The sequence below is a fragment of the Ceratosolen solmsi genome, unplaced genomic scaffold, assembly GCF_000503995.2.
Source record: "Ceratosolen solmsi marchali unplaced genomic scaffold, CerSol_1.0 scaffold1, whole genome shotgun sequence".
Lineage (NCBI taxonomy): Eukaryota > Metazoa > Arthropoda > Insecta > Hymenoptera > Agaonidae > Ceratosolen > Ceratosolen solmsi.
The window spans coordinates 4,330,276-4,351,705 of NW_011948415.1; the positions used below are offsets into that span (position 1 = coordinate 4,330,276).

Genomic DNA, 21,430 nt, shown 5'->3' on the forward strand with positions numbered 1-21,430 from the left:
TATAATAAATATGACTATACCGTATATATTATAATCCATCATAATCCCGTAAACTACGTTAATCTTAAGTGTCATTAAAACTTTATCAGTACATTACAATTATATAATGTATTAGATTAGTAGAAAACATACAGAATAGGGAACAATCGTTACAAATTTGATTTTAATTGGCATTTCGCAAACTTGACAGCCTCATCGAGCGCACGCAAAACCAAATCAACGTGTCCTGGTGTCGCGTTCACACCCATTAAACCAATGCGTATAACTTTTCCTGCGCTCGGTCCTAATCCTCCGCTAATCTCAACGTTGTATCTGAAATTACCAAACAAAAATTATTTTGCAAAGCTAATGCATAATATAATGAACAATATGGTCTTAACGCATCTATACATTAGTTCGATCATCATCAAACACTTTCATTTGATACGCAGTTATGTTATGATAGAAAACGCACAGAATCAATTATTCACAAACAACAGCATTTCTACCAATCATAAAATGATTAAGATTTTTTAAATTATAGAATAATATATATTACGAAACAAAAATGCAAAATATAATGCAAAATATTATTAAGCTAACATTTTTCTAATTCATTGTGATGCTATTTTCCTTATCTTCGAATGTTAACTTGGATGTTTGATGAAATTAACAAAAATGTTTATAATGAAAATTATGATATTGATTATTCAACACGCAATTAAAAAAGAAAAAAAAATTGCAAATATTACGTATGCTGAAAATACTCATAAATTACTTCTCACATCGTTTCTCAGAACAAATTCTATGAAAATAATTATGCGCCTTAAATAACTGAATATAAGCTTTTGAATGCTAAAGATAATAGATTATTCATTTGTAGTTTAATATTCGTCACGATACAGCGCTCCAAGAAATATATTCACCATGCATTACAATGTTATATTAAACGTATAGGCTCTGTCTTAATTACTTGTAAAATTATATTAATTGCCAATATATTCAGTTCCTTAACACTACCATTCGATTCTCTTTTCGATTTACCTTTCGCTTCTCTATTCTTAAAAGCAAACTAAAAACTTTAATGTATTTATGAATTATACATGCAATGAATGACAAAGAGGAAATGACTGCAATCATAAAGTCGTACGATTATTTGAGGAGGTTGTATTTTATAAATAGAGGCCTAAGGCTCAAATACCTAATCGATCCTCGTCAACGTCATCCGATAATTTCGGCAATTAAAGGCGAAAGTTGATCGGGATTACCTGTCCATGGCATAGCGAATGACTCGACTGGCCTCGACGTCCCTCGGTAACATAATGGCGCTGACGGTCCTGAGTCGGTGGCTGGGCTCTTTGACGAAGAACTCGTAGCCACGCCTCAGCAGACCCCTGTGGAACTTCTCGGTGACGGATGCGTGCCTCGTCCATGAGGCAGCCAGACCCTCTTCCACGAGCTGGGCCAGGGCCTCGCGCAGCCCATAAACGAGTGTCGCGCTCACAGTGTGATGGTAGATGCGCGGACCCTGACCTTCGAAACAGTTCCAGTACTTGCCCAGCAGGTTCATGTCCCAGTAGTAGACCGGGACCGGGCTCCTGCGCGACTGGATCTTCTTCCTGGGCACGAAGAGACGATTCATCGGACAATAGCCAAGGATTAATCGTATCAAGCGTTCGCGATCACCGGGATCCCCGTTACCCGGTCACCGTCCCCAAGGTTTCTCGTGGCTTGACCTTTCGAGCTATGGTTCACGAAGCAATATGGCGTTGCCTCTGATCCCCGATATTCCCCCGAGTTTTAAGAGTAATTGAATTTGCAAAACTGTTGATCGAATGCAAAGTAATTTTAAGCAAGATTTTTGTTTCTCTTCCTGTTTCTTCTTTTGTCTTTTCATGTTTTTTTCTCTTTTTTATTTAATTTAATTATATATATATATACCCGAGTTTAATTATTTATATATATATATATATATGCACCCGAGGAAAATAACTTTCTGCTGTACTGCAAGCCGAATACAATAAAAACGCTTATTCGAGGAACATGCAAGTGATTGTAATGGTTTTAAATCGAGAGTACCGTTTATGCGAGAAATGTATTACTAACCGAAAGAGCGAAGAAGATTAAACTATACGTAAAGTTATAGTCGTTACGTCAAAAGCACTATATATATATATATATATATATATATATATATATATATATATATGTCTATATAAAAGTTTGAAATGACATTTATATGAATGTATATATAATATATATTTAAACGATGGTCATGAAAAATGTGTGATTTTATTTATTCGTTTACATAAAAATTATGAAATTTTTAGTTTCTTAGTCAAGCAGAATGCATTTGGGAAGAATATTTTCCATCCCGAAGATTCCATTCTCTCTTAGCGCTCTTAATTCTTAAAATAAAGCTGCGCGTTTAACATAGATAAGAAGTGAAAAAATTTTCTTTCTCACCGATAAATTTTTACCATATTAATCGACATTAATGCTGCTATTAAAAAAAAACTTACCGTTAATAATAATTTTAATGAAATAATTCTTACATTCGACTACGTCAATTGAATATAATAAGCAAATACAGCGTCATTAAAATATTTTCATTGCGAGTTAAATATTCTAACGATTTCAGTCATTAGCTTCAAATCGAAATTACGTTACTTTAAGAGAAACAGCTTAATTGCATTTCATTACAACATACAAGGTGAAAGTCAAAAACTTTCCAAGTATGCGATCACACGCCCCCAGACACACATCCACGTCATTGGAGAGTGAAATTTTAAATAAATACAGCAACATCTTATTAAATATTACAAATAACATTGTAACGTTTTCCCTATTATCACAACGTTTTCTTAATCAATGAGCCTCCATTCGTAATTGCCAGATCGTTATTACTAAAATAATAATAATGTATTTGATGGTGTAAAAGTGGCAATTTAAATTTCACAATTAGAATTGTACAATTAAAGGCACAAATTTATCTTCGTTTCCATTCGTTCTACATTTTTAAAACATTTTCTTTATAAATTGATCTTTATCTACCTGTACTGAACAAGATTTTCTTTCTAATTCAGACTCTAGAGGAATTGTAAAACATTCAGGCACAAACTTCGTGCACATTTACAGAATTGCGCACACAAACAAAGTCGCGTATTATCAGGTAAATACAACTCGGAAATTGCTGCGGAAAATAAGTTTGATTTAAACTAGAAATGTATTTTTACAAACTTTTTAGTCCGTCTCTCGTGCAATTTAAATTCTGACAAAAAAATTCTTATTAAATGGTGATTTGTAAATAAATAAGTGAATGTTACTTGAAGGCGTAAAAAAATTGAAATACAACTCTTAGATTTTGTTTCTCCAAGTGTAGCTTCTGTTTTCATCAATTTCTCCTCCTTATTTAAAAAGAAATACAAATAGAATCCCTACGAAATTATAAACTAATTTCCACAAAGCCAATTGAATAAGTTACATAAAATCTATTTAACTTTATTACGAATATAAACTGTTATTAAAATATAAATTCAACGATTTAGCTGATTTTGTATCAAAGCATTGAAAATATAACTGACTCTCTGCTGCACATTTTTTACATTTACATTACATTATGTTTTATATTGTAACTTTATTATATACACTAACGATAAAAAATTTTATATTCTCTTATTATTCAAGAACAAAAGGTAAAAGCCCTTTTTCTAATATACAGCAAAATTTTTAATGGAAATTAAATATAATTTGCAATATAATAAAGAAAGTAAGTCTTCGATCAATATTGAGAAATTTTATGTCCTCCCCTTAGAGCCCCTCCACCTTTCCTTAAAGCGTAATCTAATAACAGCGTCATAAAATTTTATATTATTTTGATATCAATATTATAAATTATAAATACAATAGATTTTTCAATGTAAATAGTGTCGTGACAAACAATTTCACGCAGATTACATCGAGCGTTATAAATGCCGCTAACAAACATTTGGAAACAATAAAGTTTCTTATTTATTAAACTCAAAAATAAATGCAAAACTTTAGAACTCGTAGTGTCATTGAATGAATAATATCGACGTCTGCCTCGGGTCTCACTAACATCTCACCGATATGCATTTTAAAATGATACTGTAGATGCATCGACATAACGAGCGATCAATCGCCAATGATTTGCAAAAGCCGTTACAAAGCCTTTTATGCATTTCTAGGCCAATCTCGTTAGAAATTAGGTTGCCAAGATTCAACTCTCGTACCATGAAATACAGCAAACCTATCAACGTAATATCGCCAATATGTATATTTATGATCCTTTAGAACGCCAAGAATGCTTCATTTACCCCCCTCCCTCCCCCTTCCCCCACATCATGCCCATTTCTCTCACGCGCACGCACGCATTCTCTCTCTCTCTCTCTCTCTCTCTCTCTCCTAATCTATATATCTCCATCTATCTAATCTATCCATCTCCATCTAATATATCTACCTATTTATATCTACATCTAACTATCTATAATTATTTACATGTCGTGAACCTGTTGCGCCTAACTACTGTTGTAATTCGCGTTCAACGAAGCCAACGCATCAAAGGGGAGACCGTGCGCGCATCGGTCGATCGGTCTCTATTACGACCGACTTCTCCGCCCTGGCAATAACAAGAGTGCCGCCAAGTGACGCGCAACCTCCTGACGCGTAAATCAAGCCCCGCCGGTCGTGACTCAATAGCGCACCACCGACCCCCGTCGCCCATTGGCATTCCCCGCGAGAAATACCGGCTACCACGAAGCTTCTTGCAATTGCGATGGAGATGTTCCCCGCACCTTTGACCGACAAATCCTTCGGCTCCAGTCTCTTAAGAATCGGCTAATCCTCTCGTCCTACACCCCCCCCCTTCCGTCCTCCGCCTAATTCTCATCATCGTCATAGAGTGTCATCGGACTCGTCGGCTCCCGCCCCGCGGCAAGGTTGCCAGCACTCGACAGCAAGTCACGCGCGCGCGCGCCTCAAGAGCCAGTCCAATGAACCGGTGACGACGAGCCGACCTCATATATTGACCCGAACGCCCTCGACGAAGGTGCGGCCGACGGTTACGAGGCACCCCCCTACCATCCCCTCCCCCACCCCCCGTTGCGCTTCTATCGTGTCCCGGCGGAAGTGCGCCAACGTCCAAGTCACCTCGACGATACTTACACCGCCTCGGGACTGAAGCTTATGGGCGTGATGCCGGCGGGGGCGCCGAGGACCTTCTGGCTGCCGGTGTAGACGACGTCGATGCCCCAGGCGTCGGCGTAAAACGGCTCAGCGCCGAGCGACGCCACCGTATCGACTATCAGTAATCCACCGTATCTGGGAACAGAGAAAAAAAACGAAAGGTCGTTGGTTGTTTAAATGGAGCTCGTGCGTGGCGAGGGCAATTGGCTCTTCGCCTGGCATTACGGACAATTAATTCAGTGGATTACGAGGCTGTCGTTATGGGCGGGGCTCGGCTCAAGGGCCCAATGTCTTTTGAATAATGAGCGAGGGAACCTCGTTTTACTCTTCATCCCCCCCCCCCCTTCCAATGCCATTCGCCTCAGGCGGGACCATCTTTGGCGTAAAAGTACGTAACATATTTGCATGTTGGATAAAATATGGAGTCGGCGAGCCTGGGGCCCTGTATTCCCATAATTTTGTGCATCTCTCGGCAGTGAGACTCCTCTACTTACTTATGAACGACGTTTCCAATGCCTTCGAGGGGCTGCTTCAAGCCGGTGGATGACTCCGAGTGCACGACAAAGACGGCTTTTGGCCGATGCTTTTTTATGGCCTCTTCTAACGTGTCGGGAGTAAAGGCCACACCGGGTTCCGTTTCTAAAAAATCCACCTGTGCAAAAAGCAATATATATATATATATATATATATATATATATATATTAGGATAAATTCCATAAAAATTTATCCTCGAGGGCGATCCTCCGATCCGTAAATTATCTTTTGTTATCGAGAATAGAGAAAAGTCAAGTGATCTTTTTGCATCGACAGAAGCCGATGCATAACCTTGTTATTCATTGAGCATCGCTGACATCCCGGGAAAAGTGGGTCTACGATGGCACGCCTAACTTTCACCAAAACGCCTGGCCCCATCGCAATAAATAAATCCTCGCCCATATTTATCACATCGCTTCGTCGTCGTCGTCGTCGTCGTTGTCGTCGTTGTCGTCGTCGTCGTCGTCGTCGTCGTCGTCGTCGTCGACCTCGTCGTAATTCTTCCCACCCCTTTTCCGTGCCCATCTCGATCCCACAATTCCTCTTGTCTCAGTCATTACCGATTATTCAAAATGTCAAGGAGTCGGGGAGGTCAGTGTAACGTCTCGTACACCCGCGGATTCAATTCTTCATACGTACGTGGATGCCAAGTCGGCCGGCTATATCCGCCGCTCGCTCGCCCCACAGTCCAGCCTTGACAATGAGAATGTTTTCTCCTCTTTCCAGTACGTTCCCTATAGACGCCTCCATGCCGGCGTGACCGGAAGCGCTAATGGCCAGGGTGAATTTATTTGCCGTCTGAAAGGCGTAGCGAAGGCCGGCTTTGATTTCGTCCATCAGCTGAAAAAGCACGAAAGGCTTATTTATTAAGACTTTCCTATCGGACTTTCCTCGGCGAAAGCCAAGATTACTCCAGGGAGTCGGAGACTGAGTCGGAGATGCTTATGACGCGGTTCTCCTCGATCGACGGTCGAGGTGATAAACGGGCCGTGAGTCGAATCGGTAAAGATCGATCGGACATTACTTCCGAGTTTCATCGCTCAAGCTCGCGATTAATTTATGCAAATTAATTCATGGTCCCATTATTTGTTTATAGCTTGTGAGCTTCCGTTTCACGAGTTTTAGTAAAATATCGAGTGCAAGTTTTGTTGAGACTGAGATCTACATGAGGGAAATAGATTTATACGCGGGATGGTAGTTAAGTTATTATAATTAAGGTTTGGCTATTAGTGAGCGCGCGTCAATGGTCTTATCAAGCTCATGAGGGGCGTATGTTATAATCTACATCGCTCGTCAAATGCTAGATAAATAGATATATATATATATATATATATATATATATATATATATATATATATATATATAGAGAACGAACGGCAAAATCTATATTTAGCGTGGCGGCGCACTTGGCATTCGCGTGGCGGACTTTGAAGAAGAAATCCGTTGGAAGCGAAGCGACGATTACGTCGACGGAGTGTAAGGTTCGTCGGCGAGGGATAAAGGCGCCGGGAAAAAGGACGTTTTAGGAAGCGCGGCAGCGTTCAGGCTTACCTGAGACGTGGCCCTTATTAGGGTCCCGGCTTGCAGGTGGGAAGGCACGCGAAGATTGCGGCGCTCGGCGCCTCGCGCATCATGGGAAATAAAATGGTGATCGGGGAGGTGCTGGAGCGGCCGTGAGGCGCAAAGCCGCGGGCTTACCTGAAAGACTTCGGGATGCATGTGACCGAGAACTTGCTGTCGAAGGGCCTGCAACACTCGCTGAGAACAATTGCTCGGCCCGGGCCCCGTTAATATCCTCCGGGGCAGCTGTAGCGGCTCGAGGAGCTCCTTGGGTGCCTCCACATCCATGGCCGACGGTGCCGATTGTTCGACGCGACTCGTGCCCGATCTGAAATTACAAAGAAATGATTTTTCAATGAATGCGCGTGAGCAAGTGGCTGTGTCGCGAGCCAGACCCGCGACTCCTAAATTTACGCATTGTATATATATATATATATATATATATTTTTTTTTTCTTTTTCGACGATTGCCCAGGCTCCGAGCTTTTGCCATATAAATTGGGAAATCCTCTGGAGATGAGTTAGAACCGGGGGATGGGGGGGAGGGGTCGCGGTGTGCGTCGCCCCCGTGAGCGTTCATAAGTTTTTATCACGGGACGACGTCGAGGCCGAGGCGGTCGGTGCACAGCCGTTGATCTTTAAAAAAGTAGAAAAAAAACAAAAACAAAAAAAAAAAACAAACGAAAGAAAGTAAAAAGCAAGAGAGAAAAGATGAAAGAAAGGCAAAAAAGCAACAAGCCGAGATAAGAGATTTTTTGCGCTCTTAGGAGGGGCATTTCTAATACGCTGTGCGCTCGCAATTTATTATTGCGCGCATGGTAACTAAGCGAGCGGTTTACCGTAAAAGGAATTTCCCCCGATATAGGAATCTGGAGCAATTTCGCCGGCTGGAAAAAATAGTCCTTTAGACGCCGGAGCTCGGTCGGCCGTTGGGAGGCAGCGCGTACTTATTGATGCATGCGGGTCCATTTTTCTCAAGCCGATATAAATTACGGAACGAGATAGAGAGTAGTTTCTTGCGAGTACGACCTTCGATGCCTCGATTACTCTTAAGCGTTCTAAATGGAAAACATTTTCCCCGCTCACAAAATTCTTTTGTTCAACGTAGAGAGTGTGCCGCTCGAGCGGTCAAAACGACGCCGGCCTTCGAGACTATTTTCTCGGTTGGCACCCGCGCACAAACGCGCACACACGCGCACGCAAACGATTTGTCCATAAATTGCATTATTTTATAAAAAAAAAAATTCCCGTTCTTACGAAGTTCCAACACTTGAGCTCGCTGAGTTGGGCGATCGATATTTTTGACTTCCTTCTTCTTATTCCTTTAGTGCGGAAAACGCGTATTATTGCCGTGGTCGGGTGTGCCGAAATTAAAGGATCTTTCGCAATTGACCAGTTATTTTTACATGGAGTGCCGAGGAGTTGCTAGAAATGCAGCACCGACTAAACTAAAACGAAAGTTTAACTTGGACTCGTAAATATCTCGTAATTCCTTGTATAAACACTGTTAAAATTAAAAGTGACAGATAACCTCGAATAACCCGGAGTTAATTAACTACTGAATAAGCAATGACGAATCATAACTCAATCTTACAATTTTCGTCATAATATTATGTAAACATTCTGCAACGTATCGGGCCCATTTCAAATAATACAAAGTAGTCTGGTGACAGTTATCATACGATTAATACCTATATAATACAAATGGCCATATATCAAAATTATAAATAGCACCAGAGCATTTAATAGTGGTCGTATCTGTTAAACAGATATATTATTCTTTAATATGGCTAGAACTGGGCATATTGAAATTAATTAAAAATCATTTATATCGCATTATTACTCCTTGCTTGTCTTCCACTGAGACTCCACTTACTGAGTGAGGCTTCGTAAGGCAAAAACGCACCGAAGATCTATGATTTTTTTTCTTCGCGTGCACATGAAATTTGAATAATTTAAATTCTATTGGCTCTTTGTCATTGGATGTTGCTAAAAATCGTAACACAGCAAAAATGTTTTAATCGCCTTTATTGTCGTCTCAATTTAACGATCATATCGATAACATATCTTTCTTATCATAAATAAATTCAAACGTTAATAATCTTTTATACTTATGGTATTGATTTGTTTAGTCAGAATTTTTTTTTTTTTTTTTAATACTAATACGATGGAGAATATCAAGTTCTTTATTTTTTGTTTTGTTTTATTTATTTATTAATTACAGATATCGTAAATGTCATGAATAGCAACATTTTTAATACGATAATAGATAATCTAGACACATGATATATGTATATGAAATTATTTGATAACAGAACATGAAAACGAGAAGCTCTAGATTCAAATTCTGCTCATTTATTCTATTTATTAGTTTCTTTCTTTCTTTCTTTTTTTCTTATCATCACTTCAAATTTCAAAAATGTGATCTAAAGATTTAAAAATAATACAATTCAAAAAAACATCATAGACAGTACATGACTGTTAATCAACGTGTATGATATTCAATTTGAAAAAGCCCGATAAGAAACACAATCAAAACACGCTGAGCAGTTATTTTTATTTTCATTAATAAAGTTCGCGACAACGTACTCATTATAATTTATAACAGGATACTAAATAAAAAAGTATTACTTCACGGACAAAAGATTTATTTGCGGGCCAATTGCTTTCATTCAAATGTATCTTTGAAATATAAAATATTCATATTACGACAATTAAACGTAGAAAATATTGATACTTATTAACTAGAGATTAACAATGTCTTTAGCATTTTTATAACCTAAGTAGTTTTAACGGCAAATTGCTTGTGATTATTAATAAAATATTTCGCGTTAATATCGAGGGAATTACCTTCTTGCAAAATTTATCTGCAACTAATAGACACGTATGACGATGTTTATATTTTCTATAAAGGCTTTCAAAAAGAGCTTATTAATTTATAATAATTATTTATGTGACGTATACTGAATTGAAATACAAATGCACAAGATTCTGATATTTATAATAAAATTTTTCGATTTTATATGATTACAAAATATTTAAATCTTGTGTAAACAATGTTTTTATTTAAACACCATTTTAAAAGGTAATTGTATAAATTAATTAATGAATGGCAATGTTTGAAAATTAATCCATTTATAATATGATTATTGGTAATAACAACAACAACAACAACAACAACAACAGTAAAACGAGTTACAGCGTTGTTTTTTTGTTGGCGGTGAATGTCATTATTGATAAATCCTAAAATATCTTGTACATAACAGATAAAATATAATGACCATATACTTTAACGATATTATTCTCGCTACGATGAAAAACGCCTGTACACGATAACGTAGTATTCACAAAATTTAATTTTTAGTTTTTTTAAAGAATTAAACAAATATTTCATACAACAATCATACACAAAAAAATTTTTTTTTTGAGTATTTTAAGACTTAAAAATCAAAATTAATAGAAAATTATCGATGTTCACTTATTTGTTATTAAAAATGCAATGTTAACAAAATAATATATTTATATTAAGGCGTATAATCAACTTACGATACATGGAAATGCTTGTACAAAGTTTTCTTTTCATATCTTTCATCGCTCTTTTATCTATTTTCCTGCGACAACTTCCCCACCGCATATCAGCGTGGTTTTTCCTTTCAAGAATTCAGCCACCCTTGTACTGCTCTCTCTCTCTCTCTCTCTCTCTCTCTCTCTATCTCTATCTCCCTATCTCTATCGTGTCTGTCTCTATTTCCATCTCACTATCTCCCTCCCTCAATCTCATTCACCATTTTATTTCATATTTATAATTATATCTTTCAAATAAAAGCTTAAAATTTATTGTTAAATTATTATTTATATTCTCATAAGCTTTATTATTTAAGTAGAATATATATATTTAATCAAGTTTGTTGTATTGGAAACTTATGTTAAATGTACGACCAAGGAAACTCGTCACATTCCTAAACGACAAATTTAGACACATAAGAAAATCTCCTTCTTGTCCTAAATCTCAATACACAATAATTTATAAAATATAATGTCGAGTTGATGTTACAAATTATTTCATATCTTCGCTTTTTGTACGATCATCATCATATTAAATATATTAATTTAAATGAAACTTTTGCATACTTCATAGTGTTGTATAATACCGAATAATGTAATTCGAATGAGATGAGATAAAAACTTAAGTGGAAGAAAATATAGATTAGGCATTTATCGTAAAACTGGTATCTTCGAAAGTATATTGAAAATAAACTCATCATGAAAGAGCTTAAGGGCTCTGATCAATTTATCTAACGTTAGCGTGAAATGAAATAGACAACAGAGAATGGTAAATGTCAAAGTAACTATAAATCTTTCCTTTACAGTTGAAAGGGGAGCCTCGTTGACGATTCGGATAATTTTAGAAATAGAGATTTTACGGGAGAATATAGGAAAAGTCTGAACAATTGAAGGTTCCTGCTAAGCCAACAGGCTTCAATTATAATTTGATTTGAACATTTAGTCCCATACGATAATAATGTATCACAATATTATTGAAACTGGATTGTCAAGCAATAGTAAATATTCTATAGAACGCGCTGCAGCTAATATTGACGCGCAATAGATCAAAACTGGGATTAAAAATATCTTTTATAATCTGTATTGAATAGAAATTGAAAAGCACTGGAGATTTTCTAGGACAAAGGACAAACAACAGGTTTTTTTTTCTTTTTTTTTTTTAAATATTGAATATCTTGACACAAAGGACCTAATAACGCTCCTTCTAAAAGTCAATACTTGCAGGGACATTACAATATCCTGCGTTACGGACCCTTTGCTTAAAGCAGTAGTAAATGATAATTATCCTGACTTTCGATTAACTCGGTAGTAAGTAAGTTTGCTCGGTAAGGCAGCGCTAGCGGATATCCGTAGGATCAAAATCACATCGAAAGCTAATAAGCCAAGTTCATTAGTGGATGAGGGAGCGATCGTGATTGCTGCGAAAATCGATTATACGATAGGATGGATAAAGAGTAATAATATTTGGAGGTTTAATTTTCAAAAAAATTGTACGGTTCGCGAAAATTTATATCTGAAAACTTATGAAAAATCACATACGAATATTAATAAAATTTTTAATGCCCAAGATAATTTAGTGTCCTATTGATGTAAGATTATCTTGATTTAAGATGAAAATCGTAATAATCTCGTAATTAATAGTAAATTTATCTTGAGAGATTATTATGAAATACTTTAATCTTAAATATGCTTGAACGATAGATATACTAAAATGCAATAACAATACAAATAACAAAAATCAAGCGAGAATGTCGCAAAATTTACAGTATCAATTTAACTTTCTTTAATAATACTTTTTTTTTTGCATATTAGTGAATGTAAAAGTGCATGCAATTAATAATTCACGGTAAATCCAAACGAATTAGACCGCAGAGACAATGCATTTAATTTTCAACTATTTAAAAGCCTAACAGCTGGTTAACCGATAAATCTAAAGAAAAGAGTAATTCGTTTAATTGTTTATTTATGCATATTCGCTAATACGCTACGATTGTCATGAACAGTGCTGGTATATTCTCGTATCAATATATTCTAATTTTGTTATTTCACGTTTCGTTTGTGAAGCGACGAATTAACAAATTGACCAGTGTTAGATAAATTATTACGGCAATATTATATGATTAACATAATAACAATTTTCATCAACTGTGCTACACTTGCCTTTCAACGATCGAAGCCTCAAAATTTCAAAAAGAATTTAATTTTAAAACTACAGGCAATAGACCTTTGTTAAATTATCGAGATTTTCGATTAGCTCAGCAATATAACCGAACAACGGCTTGTAAGGGGCATTCGCTTGGCCTGGCATGAAGCGCACGGCCATACCACCTGTTGCATCTTCTTCTCGTTTACTCCCCCCCTCCCCCCCACCCCCACCCAAATCCACGTCCTAACTCACCACTGCCACCCCTCAACTTTCCCTCTACGCTCCGATTCATCAAACCCAACATTCCTCGCCAATCGTCCCCGACGCCTCTAATTTCAAATATCCACGCAGATCTCGTTCGCGTCGTCCATTAAAACTTTCGCGATCGCGCGTGAAAAGACTGGCTCTAGATTAACTCTATGATGAGAAAAATATCAAACCAACGAGGATGCGTAGTTGGATGCGTAATGATATTAATTGGCGCTAATTGGATTTTTTGGAATGCGAGCATGGCCACGTGACAGCGAGCAGCCCATTGCGTCGATCAATCGCGACTCGTGCGCCTATAAAGTTTTATTTAGCGCATGGAATTACTGCGCGACGATCAAATGGACGTTTAATGGGATGGAAGCTTCTGGGACACGAGCTATTCGTTGTTATGTTAAATTGTTTCGACATAAAATGCTCTCGAGTTGATTGATTAAGAAATCAAACGCATAAGTTGAATACGCGAAGTTGGATAGAGTTGGATAGATGCGCGTACAGATGGTTTGAGGAGAAAAAAAAAATAGTAAATGTATGACGTTATCGGATGCAAACTCGCGCAAAATGCACATAAAGGAATAAAAAGAAAAATGTTTTATACTACTCGTTGCTTGACACTGTTAATAATTATCATGTGTCTATATGCATCAATGTACTATGTATATGTCGGTATTAAATTATTGCTGATATTTTAAATGCTAATTGTGAACATTTTCTGACAAGAATAGTGAAAATATAATTATTATCTCTTGCCGATATCAGTACTTTAATATTTTTTGATGGTTCGGTTAACACTGGAGTCAAGTAAAATGACATAACAAATTGATATGTTTAACAAAATAGTCAAAATGATTATGCATGTATATTGATTTGTATAAAAATTTGTATTGACTTTGTTCTTTCGAATATTGAAAAATAAATAGAAATCACATCAAAGGCAAGATAGGTTATACCAAAGTTTCATATAAAATGTTTGAATAATGCTTGATCAACCATAATAAATAGTATATAAATGAAGGCAATAAATATGAAACATGAATGTGGTATTAAGAAACAAGACGATAATAAGCCATAGTATACAATTGATAATTTTGCAATAAAAAATTATAGTTTGTAATAATCATAGTGGTAATGTTGCACATGCTAATGATACGCAATTTGCATGACTGATGATAGCAATGATAATTCTCGCTTACATTATTTTGGTGTTATAAATTAAGGTCTTGTAAGGTAGTGTAATATATATAATGGATGAAGAAAAAAAAAATTCATAATCAAAATCATTAACAAATTAATATTTATAGCTCAGAAATGAAAGAATCCAGATACAGATGAGATTTAGCTTTGGAATTTTCCAATCAATGTTACATTTCATTGTGCTGTAAAACCTGCTGCTGTCGTCTTCGAATGATCTAGCCACGACAGCCGATCGTCAATGATTTCCAGCAAAAGACAAAATACTTGGGCCATAAAAATCTCATCGGCGTCAAAATAATGTGGGCTTTAATTCTCAAAACGAAGATTTCATAATTCTTTATCCGCAGCCATATATCCTATTGACGAATGTTATTTCAAGACTAGCGGCATACATGCAGGCGTATGTGCATATGTGTGTGTGTGTGTGTGTGTGTATATATATATATATATAGTGAGACTGAGAGATAAAGATAGATAGAGAGAGAGAGAGAGAGAGAGAGAGAGAGAGAGAATGTGTGTGAGCGAATAAGGCGGAAAGAAGCAATAAAAGTAGAAACCAAGACTGACGACTAAACAGGGTGTAGCCCTTCTCTGCTGCTCTTAAAATATCCAAATTTTATGTGCGATATAGGGCGATGCTGACGCGAACCGCGTGAAAATGTACCAGAGGCGGAAACGACAAAAAAATAAGGTCCACACGCAGTCTTTGACTGGAAAATGCTGTCTTAAAAATTGCTTACACGTTTCTCGCAAGCCGTCAAAAGTGCATTTCGGAATACTTTTTATGCTAAGATTTTTGCTTTCACCGATAAAAGCTATTTATCATATTCTTCTCATAAAGTGGCGCATCATTTCTCATGTACATTATTCATGCATCCATGATAATTTATTCCGGATACATTTTCAGATATATACGAATTTTCATTTTGCCACTCCAGTACCTGCATTTGTATTTCATAACTCTACTCGGCTGAAATATTATCTTGGCCAGGCCGCCTTGACGAGCCGACTATTATTTTTCCCAGACATTGAATGCACAATGAATAATTTCAATTTTAAAATTACTTATCTCAAGAGACCATTACTAAACACCGAGTGCCTGCCATTTAAAATATCACTCGTCAATAAGCACTGCCTCGACAATGTTTTTTTGAAAAATCGCCTCCACCTAATCGAAATACCACTTGTCATCATCTATATACAATGGCATACAAGATGAAGACGATGAAAAATCGCGATTCCCCATCATACAATGTCCATTAATAATATCATCACCATCCCCGTAGCCAGTTCGCTGATTTGGCAAATTATTTCGTTCGCCGACTGCGGCATATTGATTTTCCCGAGCGACGACTCTCCTTTGCGACGAGTGCCAGAAGTAATAGATGCTCGAGACCGCCCTCGGCCGACCTCCACTTTAAATCCCAGTCACAGGCAACTACCGAACCTACGTCCCATGGCTTCGGCCCGATTTCATAAGGAGCCGCGGGGCTCTAAGGGCCGTGTTGGGCCAAGTCCACCTCTGCCAAACGTGACCATCGCATCATCGACTGTCTCGCTTTGCGATAAACGTCGGCTCTAACAGGCCTGCGGCGGAGTCTTCTGATTTTCGACCAGACGATGCTCGGGTTCGCATGCCGCGGACGTGAAATATTATCGATTTATCCCACCGCTCCAAACAAATTGGATATTTCATCCAATATTTTTTAACTGCAATTTACCATTGCTGTCGTCTTTTCCGCTATTATTGTTATTATTGCTCTGGTTGTTTGGTTGCTTCGGTTCTCGAATGTTCGTATCCGGATAAAGGACAGAAGTAAATAAGACGCTTGAGAAAATCAAATACGGTATATAAAAAACGTGGTAAGCCAGCTCGTAATACAGTATTAATGCAGTGAATATAAAAATTGAAAGAGACGTCTATGAAAAAAAAAAAAAAAAAAAAAAAAAAAAACATATATATATATATGGATAAATAGCTATTGCATAATTGCGCAAATTGTATTTGTAAAGACAAAATTGAGCCGAGCAATATTATTGCGTCGCATCGATTTATCGAACTGCCGAAAGGAACGCCAATCTCGTATTACTTTAAAGAAAGGCACTCGTGGGCATTTCTATTGATAAAAAGTAATTCTTATACGTCCATTGACTCATAAAATGAGAGAGAGAGAGAGAGAGAGAGAGAGAGAGGCAAATCTGTTTAATTTGCCAAGCAATAGAGGCTAGAGATTTTTCAATGCGGTACAAAAAAACGATACATAGTCCGAAGTTTGACGAATGTTCAACGAGTCAACGACTTTGGGGGTCGAATTGCGAAGCTGCCAAAGTATATGGTAATCGATTAGGAGGTCACTCTAGAATAAAAATTCTAGAGTTCACTTGTTCCGGCCTTGAATTGAGAATCCTTAGTGATTTGATGGATGAGTCACCAGTTACGAAGAACAAATACATCAAGGATTATTAGCCCGGGGCCGATAAAGAGGAGCGAGAGAAGAGGAGAGCGATCCCGATTGGCAACCTCGACGCGTGCCTCACACATTGTCCTCAGCTTGCGATATGGTAGAGCTGTTAGTTGGGCGATGAAAGGGGATGATGGGAGGGGGGTAAGGGTGTCAGAGGTATATGGCAGTACGGGGTTAAAGCGAGAGGAACCATAGGAGAGTCGACTTTGACGTTATTCGATGTCGTTCGCGTTTGCCGGTGCGAGTCTCGCGTACGACTCTCGTCGAGACGAAACGCAATGCCCTACGTGCTCTGGCGAAAAGAGAGGACGAGGAATAAGGGTCATGTAGCGGAAATCGTCCCCCGCGGCTTGTCCGAGCTTGCAGTAAGCGTTGAAAGGGCATTCGCCGATCGGCGCATTCTCTCATCCCTCCCTCCTGCCCCTCATCATCCTTTCTTTGCGCGTAAATACGCCTCCCCAGCTTCACCCGGGGGTGCGAGCGAGAAAATGATCGGGTATCTCGTAAGGGCGGAAGCTCTTGAAATGGGGTCTCCAGGTGACGGGTCGGCCGGACCACGAGATAAAGAGAGAGAGAGAGAGAGAGAGAGCCGATGAATTGAAATGTTTGAAGATGAGTGGTGGGGACGTCCCTCGTAGTAAATTGACTGTGCCGGCTTAGACGGAGACAGAGGCTTAAATAAAGACGAAAAGGCTCTGTATACTTAAAAAAAAAAAAAAAAAAAAAAAAAAAAAAAAAAACAGAACTCGCGGAAGGCCAATAATACGATCCCGGGGCGCTTATAATTCTCCAACTTTCCGCACTTCCTCGAGTTCATCGCGATAACATTGTCTTCAGAATCTCTCGGAGGCTGGATCACGGCCGCTTAGCGACTCGTTGCACGGGCGGTTAATTGGTTGGCGATGCATTTTCACTCGTTATCGTCGTTTAGGATTTTTACGTTGCAAATAGCGCGAGCAGAAGCTAGTCGGATCGATTGGCCGATTCGGGCGGCAATATCGGCCATCTGGGCAATCTCGTAGCGACAGGTGCGCGCGTCGAAGTAACCGTTAGCTCTCGCGCAATTAGTCGATTAATTGCAGGCTGAGCGACCGTTAGACGCGAATTGGCTGCACGGGGAAAGAGGGTCTCGCAAGCGGGTCTCCGAGGAGTCGAGTAATAAAGTGGGCCTCGCGCGCATCGCCCAGTGCTCGGAAGGAGAAATCGACAGAGGTCGTAGGGGCGACCTTGGTAAGCGAAGCCGAGTTCTCGTTAGAAAATTATTACAGGGGGCGAGGAGGGGCCTGGGAGCGAGGGCCACCAGAGCTCCGTAGCGGGCCCATTCAGCGGGGGGTGGACGGCCATGGGGTAGAAGAAAATAATAATAATGGAAAGGTGGGCAAGCCGGGCGGACAAACGCACCTCGGGTGGCGCGGGCTGCGCGCTCCTTCGATGGTGGCGGCCCGACTCGTCTCGACCAGCTGCGCGATGGCAAGGGGGTGGTAGGGGCGGGGGAGGAGGAAACCGCGCTCGCGGCCACTGCGACTTTTCCGAAAGTCCGACGGACGTTCTCCCGGGACCACCACCGGCCGCCCCAGAGAAGGCGGGGCCCGCGTTTCCGTGGCAGATATCGCCCAGCGACCGTAAGGACAGATAATACGATGTTTAGGCGTCCGAGGGGGAACGGGAATTACAGGTCCTTTTTCGACCAACGCCCCAAGTGGAGTTTATTTGTTTGTTTTTTCTTCCATTATTTCTATTGCTTTTTCTTCCTTTCTCTTCTTTCTTTTTTTCTTTCTACACTTTCAATGAGTGGACTCAACGCGCAAGTGGGATCCTTGCGTTGCTCGGTAGTCGGGGCTTTCACGCACCTTACATCGCGTCATCGGATATCAGGAGGCAGGTTCTTTTCTTCGGTATCGCGATATTCGATGCGCATTCGACGCCAGCGAGAGCCACGAATTTTTATAATTCCAAGATGGGGATGATGAAGTGCGAGCCCACGAGTGCGATGGTTTATTCATTGGGTCGATGAATAATGTACAAGAGGAGAAAGCGATCCGCTATTGTCACCGGCGTTTACACATTTTGATCGATGAGACGGGAAGTTTTTAGAACCAAGCCACTTCCTACATACCTTTTAATCGCTTTGTAGGGAATTTTCCCTTTTTCATCGATACTGAAAGTCCAGAGCCATACATTTCTTCACCTCGACTTTATCGAAGAATGTGAAAGGAAAATGGCATCTCTGCTCGGAGATTCTATAAAATACAGAACCCCACGGAAACACCAAAATTATACCGCGTATAACAATGCTTATTTATGTCTTCGTTCTTCTCACGAGTCAACATTCCTGATATTATTCCACAGAATAAAATATAATATTTTTTTAGTTGTTTATTCGTTCGTTCGTTCGTTCGTTCGTTCGTTATTTCAATTGGTTTCGTTTCATTATTAAAGAGATAAACGACAACAGTGAGAATCTCAACTATCTCATCATAGTACAAAGTCTCATTACGGCCTGCTACGTATCTATGTAGCTACGTGCTGAATAGCCATGCACCAGTATCAATCGTTTTATTTAAATCTTAATAAAGTTGAATAATAATAATGTAATTGATCACCGGACGACACTCGGACGAATTAACCCGATAATGCGTCGGTGAGAAGATAATTCAGCGAAGCGCCTTGAATGAATTGGCCGATCGTCGTATTATTTTAATCGCTCGACTTTAATGGGCCACCAATAATCCAAAACCCATGTAAATTCTCGAATTCACTCTGCTTTACGCCTCCCATATAAAAGCATTTAAATACGCGATTCGCCGAACCCCAATGAGATAGTGGCTATGCGCATTTAACGGTAGCTCCTCTCGCTAAATTATTACTACTCGAGGAGCGAACGGCCATGCAATTAAAGTCTCCCATATAACGACGATTCGAAATCACTGCCGGATAGTCGAGTGTCCTAGGGCCCAATTTCTCCGCGCACGGAGAAATAACGCTTGCCTCATCCCCCGCCTCCTCCACCGAAAACACTTCCACACGACCACGAAATATACACGGCTATCAAGCGCATTTCCCTAATTGCGGTGATTACTCTTCGAGTCAGTGGAGCTTGCCGAGTGCCGAGCGTACGGCGTGTCTCGTCCTCGGAGCCGCGGAGGTGCTGCGGAGCTGGATAGCATACCTGGTAAAGTCGCTGGTAAAAGCGGCGAAGAAAGCGAATGCACGCCGAGCGGAGAGATTAATTATTTTTTATCGCGTCCACGGGAGCCAAGTGCCACTTCGGAGTCCGATGCGGAGCGTAAGGGGGAGGCACAAGACGGCACGCATCCTTAACACACGGGGATTCAAGAGAGCGAGACGCCCAATGCCATCGTAAATCCCCGCGGATTTGAGACGCGCGTGCGAGGGAGCGGGATGTGGGAGTGGAAGAGCCGACGCGACAAAGGCGAGAAAGCCGAGCAGGCAGTCACAACGAGGAATCGCATTGCCATAATCGACATATCATTAGCGGCGCACGGCATTTTCCTCCAATTTGCCTTGGCGACGATTCTACGTTGGCCTACATCTCCCTGCCTTCCGGATCCACCGATGACGGCTACCTCGGAAACGGATACTCGCCAACTTCTTCGAGCTGCATGACGAAAGTTCGATAAGATTATAGATTATCGCCGAGTAAAAACAAGCTTCCGAGCTTCTTTCATAGGGTTAGCGCGAACCGTGTCTCGGAGACTCATTGTCTCTCACTGACCACGAGGATGCCGATGACGGGCCCGTCGTCTCTTTCCTCCACGCATTAGGCGCGACTCGAGCGGAACTCAATTGCTGCGTACCAGTCGGCTCCTCTTCCTGTAAATCGGCCTTATTGATTTCGCGACCATAACGGGGGGATAGTTGTGGTCGGTGGCGATGGTAGGCGGATAAGGAGGAAGGGGGAGGCACGAAGTTCTTGGTCGGTGCTTCCCTCGTGTCGCGACTGTTGCGTGCGTCAGTACTCGTACGCGCATTACAACGTATGGACCAGCGCCCGCGTTATATGTATTTTTAATAAGCGTGCACGACGGCGGTTGCCTTTGCCGTGGTTTATATATTATGCACTCACATTGGAGTCCCCTGGCCACATTGCACTGCCCCCCTCCCGCTCCCTCTCTCCATATCAACTCCTTTTCTTTTATTACATAGCGACGTCGTTTTCCTTCTACGTCGAGTCTCCGCATCCCCTCTCCCTACCACGCCGTCACCCTCACCGCCAGACAGCTCTCCCACGGCCCGTACCACCTTCCGGGAATGTCAGTCTCAATGGACAAACTCCTCAGCCGATACTGCCCTCCTCATTCCAAAGTAATATCCATGGATAACGTCGTACGTAGACTTACTATTATTAATAATTGTATAGTTGTAGATGTTGTATGGATGGGCCAGTGGGTGGCAATATCGTGACCATGAATCGTCCATGGTGTGTGATGAAAAAAAGTAGAAAAGATCGTTTAACGTCGAGATATTTAGTCAGTCATTCTCGAGATTTTCAATGT

The 21,430-nt window shown here is 40.0% G+C and overlaps 1 protein-coding gene across 1 annotated transcript; it reads right to left on the reverse strand.

The window, feature by feature from the left end:
- Positions 1–136: 136 nt before the first annotated feature.
- Positions 137–19,048, reverse strand: Agxt (Alanine-glyoxylate aminotransferase). The gene is made up of 7 exons (XM_011507697.1): positions 19,030–19,048; positions 7,417–7,606; positions 6,358–6,558; positions 5,679–5,836; positions 5,164–5,319; positions 1,248–1,598; positions 137–312 (listed from the first exon to the last, which is right to left on the reverse strand). Exons 2-7 carry the CDS (start codon positions 7,564–7,566, stop codon positions 150–152), a joined length of 1,179 nt encoding a protein of 392 aa, XP_011505999.1. The 5' UTR covers positions 7,567–7,606; positions 19,030–19,048; the 3' UTR covers positions 137–149.
- Positions 19,049–21,430: the final 2,382 nt, after the last annotated feature.